Source organism: Mobula hypostoma, chromosome 9 (assembly GCF_963921235.1).
Source record: "Mobula hypostoma chromosome 9, sMobHyp1.1, whole genome shotgun sequence".
In the NCBI taxonomy this organism is placed as follows: Eukaryota; Metazoa; Chordata; class Chondrichthyes; order Myliobatiformes; family Myliobatidae; genus Mobula; species Mobula hypostoma.
Window position 1 is genome coordinate 90,780,084 of NC_086105.1, and position 12,773 is coordinate 90,792,856.

General features: G+C 44.4%; 1 protein-coding gene across 2 annotated transcripts in view; it reads left to right on the forward strand.

Moving 5' to 3' along the window:
* The window catches only part of gaa2 (alpha glucosidase 2), a 91,665-nt gene extending 80,062 nt beyond the window's left edge, over nucleotides 1-11,603 (forward strand). For both annotated transcript variants that reach the window (XM_063058655.1, XM_063058654.1), the window contains exons 16-20: nucleotides 437-578; nucleotides 1,695-1,793; nucleotides 2,327-2,491; nucleotides 9,285-9,431; nucleotides 11,470-11,603. In XM_063058655.1, the coding sequence (XP_062914725.1) occupies nucleotides 437-578; nucleotides 1,695-1,793; nucleotides 2,327-2,491; nucleotides 9,285-9,431; nucleotides 11,470-11,532 (616 nt within the window). In that variant the 3' untranslated portion in view covers nucleotides 11,533-11,603. The remainder of the gene's footprint in view (nucleotides 1-436; nucleotides 579-1,694; nucleotides 1,794-2,326; nucleotides 2,492-9,284; nucleotides 9,432-11,469) is intronic.
* The last annotated feature ends 1,170 nt before the right edge of the window (nucleotides 11,604-12,773 follow it).

Sequence of the window (12,773 nt, forward strand, 5' to 3'; positions counted from 1 at the left end):
TTCCCCGTTTCTGAGCATCTGATTACATACATGCAAGCAAACATCTGGGAGAGTGACAGATGGATTTGCCAGCTCCTAGGGGGCTGTAGACATCTTCTGCCGTGTCAGAACTCAGTTTGCGTTACGACCAGTTGAGAGGAGCAGAGCCATGCTGTAACCTAGGGAGGAGCTGTATTCAGAGGAACATGGGTGTACACATTCACTAAAAATCTATTTGAAAGTACAGCAAGCAATTACGAAGGGAAATGGTATGTTGGCTTTCAATGTAAGAGAATTCAAGTACAAGAGTAGAGAAATCTTCCTTCAATTATATGGGGCTGTGGAGAGAGCACACCAGGAGTGTTGTGTGTTCTTCTGTCTAGTGTGGGGGCTTGTTGAGAGCCCTCTTTCTCTTTAACCTGGGTGTTTTGTATCTGTCCCTCATTTTTCAATTCAGGTTTCCTGAAGATAAAAATACTCTCTCCATTGACCGACAGTTCCTGTGGGGTCGTAGCCTCCTCATTTCACCAGTGTTAGATCCAGGGAGCAGTGCTGTGACTGCATACTTTCCCAAAGGGGTTTGGTACGACTTCTACACGGTAAGTTGGAATAGGTTGCTTGTTAACTGGAGAGGATGTTGTCTGCTCTTGTGCACGGCACATAAACAGCTTACAGTTTGTACTTGTGGGAGTATATTGGAGCTGTAAAAGTGCTTCAGTGAACAGCAATCTTATCTCTAGGACAGAAATTCAAATGATTAACTTCCACTCCAGGCACACAAATCCGGGCTGACACACTCAAGTGCTGCATAGAGGGAGGAATGCTGCACTGTCAAAGGTGCTTTGTTTAGGCTGAAATACAGCACTTCTCACTATATTTTACATTCAGATTTGTTTCTTTTCTCTTGTTCTACTTCAATATACATATGAACAGAATGATATGTTTGCATGACACACAAACCAAATCTTTTCACGGGTGACAATAATAAATGAATAGCCAAATGCCTTTTTAACCAAAGTCAGGTTACTGAACTTCACCTGCTGAAAGCTTTATTCTGCAACACCAGTTTCCTGAAAGGTGGGGTGATGCAGAAGACATATGGCATGCTTGCCAATATAGATCAGGCATAGAGTTGGGACATAATGTTACATTTTCAAAACACTAGTTAGAGCACACTTGGAATGTTGTGTGCAGTTCTGGTAGCTATACTGTTAGAAGTTCTGGTAGCTATACTGTTAGAAGGATGTGTTTGCACTAGAGAAAGTGGTGAAGACATGGGGTGATAATAAACCTGATTCTGATTGTCAGAGAGATTGGATAGGCTGGGTTTGTTTTCCCTGAACGCTGAGGAATAGAGGTGGAATATATAAAATTATACGAGGCATAGATAGGGTAGGATAGATGGTCCAAATCTTTTTCCCTTGATAGGGGTGTCAAAAACAAGAGGGCAAACACAAGAGATATTGCAGATGCTGGGATTCCTGAGCAATGCATACAAAATGTTGGTGGAACTTGGTAAATCAGGCTACATCTAGGAAGGGGAGAAAACAGTTGAGATCTTTTGTTCTGTGCTGTACAACTCAATGAGTCTATAATACTTCCCACTATATTTTGTTGATGGGCGCTCTTGTCTAAACCTATGTACAATATTGTTTGGACAATGTCAAGGATGATGTCACGACGAGACACATTTTCATTTACTCCTTTATCAACAGGGATCTCCACTTGTTAGCACAGGAGAGTATGTCAAACTTCCCGCTCCTCTGGACACCATCAACCTGCACCTGAGGGAGGGGGAGATCGTTGTCACACAGGTACCTTGATTTCATGTTTAAATTCCTTGCTGATATTTTTTTAACTCCTTTTAAAATTTCTCGGAGTATTTACTCATTTTCATGCTGAGTTAAGAGTGCTACGGTGTTGAAAAAAACACTTGGATGAGGCGGAAATCTGAGATCCCTTCTGCTTTAATGATTCGTCAACCCTATATTGCCGTGGCCAATATTTATCCCACAGTCAACACTAGACCACAACTGATCATCACAATGCTGTGCACCAGTTGATAAATTGGAACAGTGACAGTGACAGCACTTCAGAAGTGACTAACTGGTTGCAAAGTCTTTTGGGAATTGGCAAGTCATGAATAGCATTGTATAAATGCAAGTCTTTCTCCCAAAGACACTAATTTATTGTGTTGGATACCTTGTACCAAGGAAACAGTTTATAGGGCAACACAACCTTGTTGATCTCATGTATTTCTCTTATCTTCATAACCTGATATCCTTAGTCAACAGTGATCTTTCAATCTGCAGGGTGACACTACGCATTTGTTTCTATTTTATAACAGGAACCTGCCACAACCACTTGGGTGAGTAGTGGCAACCCTTTTCACCTGCTTGTGGCACTGTCCCAGAACACATCAGCAAGGGGTTTCCTATTTTGGGATGACGGTGAGAGTCTGGATACGTACGAGAGAAACGATTACACTTACGTTGAATTTACTACTGATGAGGTATGATGCCTACAACTCCTTGAACTCAAAGCTCTTTATTTAGGTCCCATGTTGGTAAACAACCACTGGTAGAACATTAATCAATCGCTATTTCATAATGTAGCTTCCTCTTCTACACCAACCTTCTCAAATGAAATCTCCTCTTTTGTGCTGTGGGTGACTCACTGAATAAAACAGAGGAGGCCAGTTAATCTCCTGAGGTCCATTCACCTCTCAATTTGAGCATGGCTGATGTGCCTCTCAACACCATTCACCTGCAAGCAGAGACCAGATGAGTACATGAGGCAGAAAGGCCCGGAAAGATAGGCATTCAATAAGGTGCCACATTAGTAGATGGGTGACCACCGTGAGAAGCAAGGGGAGTAAGCAGTCAGTGCAGGGTTCCCCTGAATCCCTCCCCTCAGTTACACTTATGCCCTTTGAACGCCACCGGGGGGTATTCCCCTGAATCCCTCCCCTCAGTTACAAGTATACCCTTTGAACGCCACCGGGGGGATGACCTATCAGGCACAGCAGCAGCAGCCAGGCCAGTGGCACTGAGGCCAGCTCTGCGGTTCAGCAGGGAAGGGCAAAGTCGGGCAGAGCGGTAGTGATAGGAGACTCGATAGTTAGGGTGACAGACAGCAGGTTCTGTGGCTGCAGAAGAGAAGCCAGGATTGTGTGTTGCCTCCCAGGTGCTAGGGAGCAGGATGTCTCAGAGCAGGTACAGAAAATTCTCAAGAGAAAGGGTGATTAGCCAGAGGTCACGGTGCACATTGGCACCGATGACATGGGTAGGAAGGAGGGAGAGCTCCTGCACAGTGAGTATAGGGCATTAGGGAAGAGACTGAAGAGCAAGACCTCCAAAGTATGATAATACAGAGAATGAGTGGCTGAGAAAGTGCTGCAGGGAGCAGGGGTTCAAATTTCTGGATCATTGGAATCTCCTCTGGGGAAGGTATGACCTGTAGAAAAAGTACTGGTTACACCTGAACCTGAGGGAGCCCAACATCCTTGGGGGCAAGTTTGCTAGAGCTATTGTGGATGGTTGAAGCGGTTGGCAGGGGGATGGGAATCAGAGTGACGGGGCTGAGGAAGCTATACAACTAAATGCAATGTTAGTGAGGAAGGACAGGCAGATGTTGGGACAAAATTGCAATCAGTGGGATGAACTAAAGTGTAACAGGGGGAAAGAATCAAAAAGGGTGATGAATACAATACTGAAGGTGCTATGTTTGAATGCACACAGAATAAGGTAGATGATCTTGTAGCGCAGTTAGAGATTGGCAGGAATGACATTGTGGGCATCACCGAGGTGTGGCTGAAAGGATATAATAGTTGGGAGCTAAGCATCCAAGGATACACCTTGTTTTAAAAGGACAGGGGATGGAGTGGCTCTATGGGTAACAAATGAAATCAAATCCTTAGAAAGAGGTGACATTGGGAAAAACAGGTTGGTGCTGGATCCCAAGAGAGGGAATACAAGATGGCTTTTTAGAGCAGCTTGTGGTTGAGCCCACTAGGGGATCAGCTGTTCTGGATTGGGTGTTGTGTAATGAACTAGATTTGACTAGGGAGCTTAAGGTGAAGGAACCCTTGGGAGGTGGTGCTCACATTACAAGGGGTGATTCATAAGTTTGTGGCCGAAGGTAGAAGGAGTCAATTTTAGAAAACCTAGCACATTTATTTTTCCTACATGTACACACTTAGTCCAGTGGTCGTGGAGCATACGGATCCCTTCTTTGTCGAAGTCGGCGTCTTGGACCTCCAGAAAGTGGTCCACAGCAGGGGTGATTGATAAGTTCGTGGCCTAAGGTAGAAGGAGATGAGTTATACAGCTGTCTTTACATGCACATGCAGTTCAACTCTGAGTGATTATGCAGAAAGTTTGAAGTTAATAAACTTTGCATAATCACTCAGAGTTGAACTGCACGTGCATGTAATGAGAGCTGTATAACTCATCTCCTTCTACCTTAGGCCACGTACTTATCAATCACCCCTGCTGTGGACCACCTGGAGGTCCAAGATGCTCTCGTTATTTGCACGTGTAGTTCAACTCTTTGGGTGATAATGCAGAAAGTTTGAAGTTAATAACTCATCTCCTTCCACCTTAGGCCACAAACTAATCAATCACCCCCTGCTGTGGACCACTTCTACAAAGAAGGGATCCGTATGCTCCGCGATCGCTGGACTAAGTGTGTACATATGGGGGGCGGACTATGTTGAAAAATAAATGTGTTAGGTTTTCTAAAATTGACGCCTTCTACCTTAGGCTACGAACTTATCAATCACTCCTCATATGATAGAATTCATCTTGCCGTTTGAGAGGGAGAAGATAAAGTCAGATATATCAGTATTACAATGGAGTAAATGGAATTATAGACACACGAGAGAGGAGTTAGCTAAAGTTAATTGGAAGGGGACCCTAGCAGGGATGATGGCAGAACAGCAGTGGTTGGAGTTTTCTGGGGGCACTTTGGAAGACCCCCAGATACATTTGGGATAGATACCTCCCAAGGATGAAGTATTCTAAAGGGAGTATTAGGTAACTGTGGCTGAAAAGGGAAATCAAAGACAGCATAAAAGCAGAAGAGAGGTCATGTAATATAGCAAAAATTAGTGGGAAGTTAGATGATTGGAAGCTTTTAAAAAACAACAGAAGGCAACTAATAAAACCACAAGGAGAGAAAAGATGAAATACAAAGGTAAACTAGCCAGAAATAGCAAAGAGAATATCAAAAGCTTTATTAAATATATAAAGAGTAAAAGAGAGGCAACAATAGATATTGGACTGCTGGTAAATGACGCTGGAGAGGTAATAATGAGGGACAGAAATGACGGACGAACTTCAGTATTTTGCACCAGTCTTCACTTTGGAAGACTCTAGCTGTATGTCAGAAATTCAAGAGTGTCAGGAGGCAGAAGTGAATGTAGTTGCTATTCCTAAAGAGAAGGTGCACGGAAACTGAAAGGTCTGAAGGTTGATAAGTCACCTGGACCAGATGGACTACACCTCAGGGTTTTAAAGATTTAGCTGAAGAGATTATGAAGCATTAGTAATGATCTTTCAAGAATAACTAGATTCTGGAATGAACATTTGATATCTTCCTTCTTTAAAGACGGGCTTTCTTCCCTCCACCATCAACACTGCCCTCACCCACACCTCTTCCATTTTGCGCATGTCTGCCCTCACCCGTCCTCCCGCCACTTCACCAGGGATGTCTGCCCTGACCTCATCCTCCTGCCACTCCACTCGCCTCCACATCCAGCACATAATTCTCCATAACTTCCGTCATCTCCAATGAGATCCCACCATCTTTCCACCCACACTTTCTACTTTCCTCAACTATCGCTCCCTACGCAACTCTTGTCCATTTGCCCTTCCGCACTGATCTCCCACCTGGTACTTACTCCTGCAAGCAATACAAGTGCCACACTTGCCCCTACACATCCTCTCTCACTACCATTCAGGGCCTTCCAGCTGAGGCAACACTTCACCTGTGAGTCTGCTGGGGTAATCTACTGTATCCAGTGACCTGTATATCAATGAGAACCGACGTAGATTGGGAGACTGCTTTGCCGAGCACCTACAGTGCACGAAAATGTGGGATACCCTGGTGGCCATCCATTTCATTTCTACTTCCCATCCCATTCCTTCATGTCAATCCACTGCCTTCTCTTCTGCCACGAGGAGGCCACACTCAGGTTGGAGGAGCAACACCATATATTCTGTTTGGGTAGCCTTCAACCAGATCGCGTGAACATCAATTTCGTCAACTTCTGGTAATTGCTCCCCTCTTCCCCATTCCTGTTTCCCTCTCTCACCATATCTCTTTACTTGCCTCTGGTGTTCCTCCCCCTTCCCTTTCTTCCATGGTCCTCTATGCTCTCCTATCAGTTTCCCCTTTCTCCAGCCCTTTATCTCTTTCACCAATCAACTTCCCAGCTCTTTACTACACCCCTCCCCTCCCCCTCCCGGTTTTACCTATCACCTACCACCTTTTAATCCTTCCTCCCCTCCGCCCACCTCTTATTTTGAATTCTAATCTTTTTTTTTGTCCAGTCTCGGAAAAACAAAAATCGACTGTTTACTTTTTTCCACAGATGCTGCCTGGCCTGCTGAGTTCCTCCAGATTCTGGAATGCTTCCAGAGGACTGGAAAATTACAAATGTTACCACCTCTTTAAGAAGGGAGGGAGGCAGAAGAAAGGAAATTATAGTCCAGTTTGCCTGACCTCAGTGGTTGGAGTCCATTATTAAGGATGGTTTCAGTGTATTTGGAAGCACAAGATAAAGTAGTCCAAAGTCAGTATGGTTTCCTTTAGCCTGACAAATCTGTTGGAATTCTCTGAGGAAATTATCAAGCAGAATAGACAAAGGAGAATCAGTGGATGTTGCGTACTTGGGTTTTCAGAAGGCCTTTGGCAAGATGCCGCACAAGAGACTGCTTGACAAGATAAGACATGGTATTACAGGAAAAGTACTGACTTGGATAGAGCATTGGCTGACTGGCAGGAGGCAAAGAGTGGGAATAAAAGGGACCTGTTCTAGCTGGCTGCCAGTGACAAGTGGTGTTCTGAAGGGTCGATATTTGGACTGTTTCTTTTCACATTATATGTCTACAATTTAGATGACAGAATTGTTGACTTTCTGGCTAAGTTTGCAGACAACACAAAGTTAGTTGGAGGGGTTGGTAGTGTTGAGGAAGCAGGAAGGCTGAAGAAGGACTTGGACAGATTGGGAGAATGGGCAAAGAAGTGGCAGATAGAATATAATGCAGGGAAGTGTGTGGTCATGCAGTTTGGTAAAAGGAATAAAGGTGTAAACTATTTTCTAAATGGAGAAAAATTCAATAATCAGAGTTGCCTTGGAGCCTTACCATTAACCAAGGGGTCTATACACCCTAGGCTGGGAACCCCTGCCCTAAAGGTTAACTTGCAGGTCGAGTTGGTGATGAAGGGGGCAAGTATAATATTGGCATTCATTTTGAGAGGACTAGAATATAAAAGCAAGGATGTGATGCTGAGGTTTTATAAGACACTAGCCAGACTGTACTTGGAGTACTGTGAGCAGTTTTCAGCCCCTTATCTAAGAAAAGATGTGCTGGCATTGGAGAAGGTCCAGAGAGGTTCATGAAAGTGATTTTTAGGAATGAAATAGTTCATGTATGAGGAGTATTTGATGGATCCTGGGCCTGTACTCACTGGAATTTAGAACAAAAAGTGGTGACCCTCATTGAAACCTATTGAATATTGAAACACCTAAACAGAGTGGATGTGGAGAGAATGTTTCAAATAGTGGATCAGTCTAGGACCAGAGGCCACAGCCTCAGAATAGAGGGACATCCCATTTAGAACAGAGATGAGAAGGAATTTATGGGTTGATGCAGCTGTGGGTGCTAAGTTATTGAGTATAATTTAAAGCAGAGGTTCATAGGTTCTAGGTCAGTCAGGGCGCCAAAGGTAACGGGGAGAATGGAGTTGAGAGGGATAATAAGTCATCCATGATAGACTGGTGAAACATAGGGCTGAGTGGCCTTATTCTGCTCCTATATCTTATGGTCTTATGAATTGTTTTTCCCAGAAAGTAGTGAATCTGAGGAATTTTCTGCCCAGGGAAGCAGTAGAGGCTATCTTAATAAATATATTTAAGACACAGTTAGATTTTTGCTCAGTAGGGGAATTAGGCCAACGGGGAAAAGTAGGCGGAGAGGTAGTGCTGAGTCCACAGCCATGATCTTATGGAATGGTGGAGCAGGCCCAACATGCCAGATAGCTTCCTCCTGGTCCTATTTCTTATGCTCTTATAAACTTCTATGTGATTACCTGCCTTTGTTTCACATACCTTTGTACTTATATCCAGCAAGAAAAATCTATTCTGCATTATTTGCGGGAAAGAGTTCCACATTTCTATGACCAATTGTGTAAAAGATTTGTTTCCTGATTTACATCTTCAGTGGCTTATCGCTAACTGTAATGCCAGTAAGAACTGTTCAGTGGCATTAAAGTTAGAGATAAGCCACTGAGGACACCCGTTTGTACATCAGGAAAGAAACCTTTATTGCTACTGGTTATCATTCTCCTACCCTCCCCTGTCTGACTTCTGTAGATTAGTGGCCATTCTTCACCTGTGAATGCTGGAGGTTGAGTGACCGTGGAGACATTTATACTGTAGATTAGTGGCCACCCTTCACCTGTGAATAGTGGAGGCTGAGTAATCGTAGAGATGTTTACATCAGCCTTGGCTCTACCCTTATTCAATCACTGCCCTGACAGAAGTGGAGTTAATTTTCAAGCTATACAGTTTCTGAAAGTCTCAGGATCTCAGACTGATCAAGCAGATTCCCAACTCCCAATCACCATGCAATACATTGTTGGATGTCTGTGCTCATGGTACAGATGAGTATAAGATCGAGGCTCAGGTTGAATATTCCTAGTTACAAATGCATATCCCTTGCTATGTCTCCAGATATTTCTTATCATGAATAAACAATTGCACTAAAAGAGAATTTAAGAAAAGTGCTGTTGTTTTTTCCTATATCTGCTCTTGGCAGTATTCTACAGATTGGTCTTCAGATCAGGGTTGCAAGGAAGCACTACATGTATCCCAATTAAGGACTGATCATTCCAAAGACTCGCACTCAGTGTTGCACTTAATAGGTATACTTAGTTGACAGTTCAATTGTCCAAGTGGCCTCCTCTCTGGAAATGCTGGGGTTCCCTGATTGCCCAGGGTTGTTCAGTGGCATAACCCCAGCTCTCTTCTGGACTCCCACACTGAATTCTGACAAATATGTGTTGTCTATTTGCTGTAGAACAAGCTGATCTCCAAGGTGCTACACGTGAATGTGGAGGCTTCCTACATCAAGATAAACACTGTGAAAGTACTTGGAGTCAAGTTCCAGCCCTCCACGATCATTGTAAATGGGAAATCTGTTCCCTTTTCATTGTCTTCAAACCAGGTGAGATCAGGATTTTATCCAAATCTCTTCTCAACGTTCACCTCCAAGTCCCCACCTTCATTCCTCACATCTGTACCCCTTCAACTCCCTCCTCTATTCACTGTCCTTCCCCCCACACCCTATGCCTCTCAACTCCCCTCTACTTCCTTCCTTCTCCTCCCTTATTCTCCTACCGCCTGCCTCCCCATTCATGCCGTCCCTCACTCCCTATTATCTTCCTCCACTCATCCTATCCTTAACTCCACCATTTCCACATTCTATCCCTGTGAACTCCCACCACCACTATGTCCCCTGCCACTCCTCTTCCCCTATTTATCTCTCACTGTCTGATCCTTACTTACCTGTGATACCTCTAACTCCTTCACCACAACCCTCCACACACTTCTGTTCTGGTGCTTTGTGCCACTTCTCTGCCATGGGGGGACGTGCAATCATCTGCCCTCTCCCCATAGTCCGGAATTCAGTCTATTCTCACACAAAGAAAAGCATCCATTTGATTCCGAGGTGGCCTGATGATAGAATCACTACAGGAGGAAGACATTCAGACCATAGGACTATGTAAGCACTTTGCAGTCAATCCCATCCTCTGGCTCGTTCCACAAAGCCCTGTAAAGTCCATTGTTTCACACCAGTTCTTTACTCCTCCATGAATCATGCTAATGTGATGTGCTTCACATTAAAACCCTTTCAAACTTGTACCCTTCAATCGTATCTCCACAAAAGAGCAAGCCAGCTTCTGCACTCTAACCTTAAAGTTAAAATCCTCCAATCCCTGGAACCATTTTGCATTGCCACGAGAATCATCACATCCTGTATAAAGAAGTTTTCACTGAAATTGCATGCAGTACTCCTGAGCTTTGGTTCTTCATTTATTACCTTCATCAGCAGAGGACCACATTAGGCACAATCTTAGCTCACTTGTCTCACCTTGCTTCCTCCATTTGTGCTTCTCTCCTTCCTCTTTTCTCAGAAACAGATCAACACTGATATCCCTCACTGAGATGAAAACATACTGATTAAGCAATTACTCAGAACCAATCTCATAAATTCCCCTGCAACCTTGCCACTTGTCAGTCAACATCCTGATCAGTACTGGGGTAACTAGAATCCCTTAGTGTCACCACTTCTATTTCTGTAAATTTCCTGTATATTAGCCCCCTCCTTTCCATATTTAGTGATCTACAAAATGTTGATGGCACCCACCTTGCTTCTTTACTCTAACCACCTGTATTCTGTCTTTGACCTTGCAAACATAACTTCTCCATTAGTACAGTATGTCAATTAATTGGCTTTGGCTGGCTTATTTTTTTTCTTTCCTAACTTTTTTGAACACTTGGTATCTAGGAATATTAAGTACCTAATCCTCAAACATGAGGAAATCTGCAGATGCTGGAAATTCAAGCAACACACACCAAAATGCTGGTGGAACGCAGCAGGCCAGGCAGTATCTATAGGAAGAAGTACGGTCGACGTTTCGGCCCGAAACGTCGGCTGTACCTCTTCCTATAGGTGCTGCCTGGCCTGCTGCGTTCCACCAGCGTTTTGTGTGTGTTGCTTAGGTGCCTAATCCTGCTCTGCTCTGGGGCCCTATTTCAGTTATTCCTTTCACATCATAAATCCATCCAGTTATTTGTACCTGCCGCTCAGCTGCCTTATTCATCACATTATACAGTGTAAGGTTACACATGTACATTCTGAACCTGCCTTTCTTGGGGCCTCTTTGGATCTTCTGTACGACTTGCTACTTCAGTTTGATCTAACCTCCTGTATTATTATTTTATTTCAAGTACTCCATGATAGAGCCCAGGATGTCATCCTCTTTGGCTAGAAGTTATTTTTTTTATTATTGGAATAATGTTCACCTGAAGCTCTTTCGGACATTTTGCATTTACTCTGGTTCCCGATACGAAATGTCTCCTGTACACCAGGCCTCATATAATGATCGGTTTTGCATTCAATGTCTTTGAGAGTGCATTGAGTGGATAATGGGTGTCGGGGCTTAATTAATGAATATATCTGCATTTCTGACTTCCTGCAGGTTTTGACTGTTGATAAGCTCCACCTCCCCCTCGGGAAAGGATTCTGCATCTCCTGGTTGTAATTTAAGCATGCAAAGTTTGTACTGAGGCTTCATACATCAAAGTTGCTGGTGAACGCAGCAGGCAAGGCAGCATCTATAGGAAGAGGTGCAGTCGACGTTTCAGGCCGAGACCCTTCGTCAGGACTAACTGAAGGAAGAGTGAGTAAGGGATTTGAAAGCTGGAGGGGGAGGGGGAGATGCAAAATGATAGGAGAAGACAGGAGGGGGAGGGATAGAGCCGAGAGCTGGACAGGTGATAGGCAAAAGGGGATACGAGAGGATCATGGGACAGGAGGTCCGGGAAGAAAGACAAGGGGGGGGGCGTGACCCAGAGGATGGGCAAGAGGTATATTCAGAGGGACAGAGGGAGAAAAAGGAGAGTGAGAGAAAGAATGTGTGCATAAAAATGAGTAACAGATGGGGTACGAGGGGGAGGTGGGGCCTTAGCGGAAGTTAGATAAGTCGATGTTCATGCCATCAGGTTGGAGGCTACCCAGACGGAATATAAGGTGTTGTTCCTCCAACCTGAGTGTGGCTTCATCTTTACAGCAGAGGAGGCCGTGGATAGACATGTCAGAATGGGAATAGGATGTGGAATTAAAATGTTAACATCGACTTCTCTAACTTCCGCTAAGGCCCCACCTCCCCCTCGTACCCCATCTGTTACTCCTTTTTATGCACACATTCTTTCTCTCACTCTCCTTTTTCTCCCTCTGTCCCTCTGAATATACCTCTTGCCCATCCTCTGGGTCACCCCACCCCTCTCTTTGTCTTTCTTCCCGGACCTCCTGTCCCATGATCCTCTCGTATCCCCTTTTGCCTATCACCTGTCCAGCTCTCGGCTCTATCCCTCCCCCTCCTGTCTTCTCCTATCACTTTGCATCTCCCCCTCCCCCTCCAGCTTTCAAATCCCTTACTCACTCTTCCTTCAGTTAGTCCTGACGAAGGGTCTCGGCCTGAAACGTCGACTGCACCTCTTCCTATAGATGCTGCCTGGCCTGCTGCGTTCACCAGCAACTTTGATGTATGTTGCTTGAATTTCCAGCATCTGCAGAATTCCTGTTGTTTACTGAGGCTTCATGGTGTTTTTGAAAGCAGGCTCCATCCTGCTACACACCATTGTTGACTATAGAATCTTCTAGAAATGTTTGAAGAACCTGCGAAAGCCTGTGGAAGGAATATCAGGATGAATCCTTTGAGAAGCCTCTCAAGTCTAATACCCAAAGCACTTTATGATCAAAGAGACTTACTTGTTTGACCTA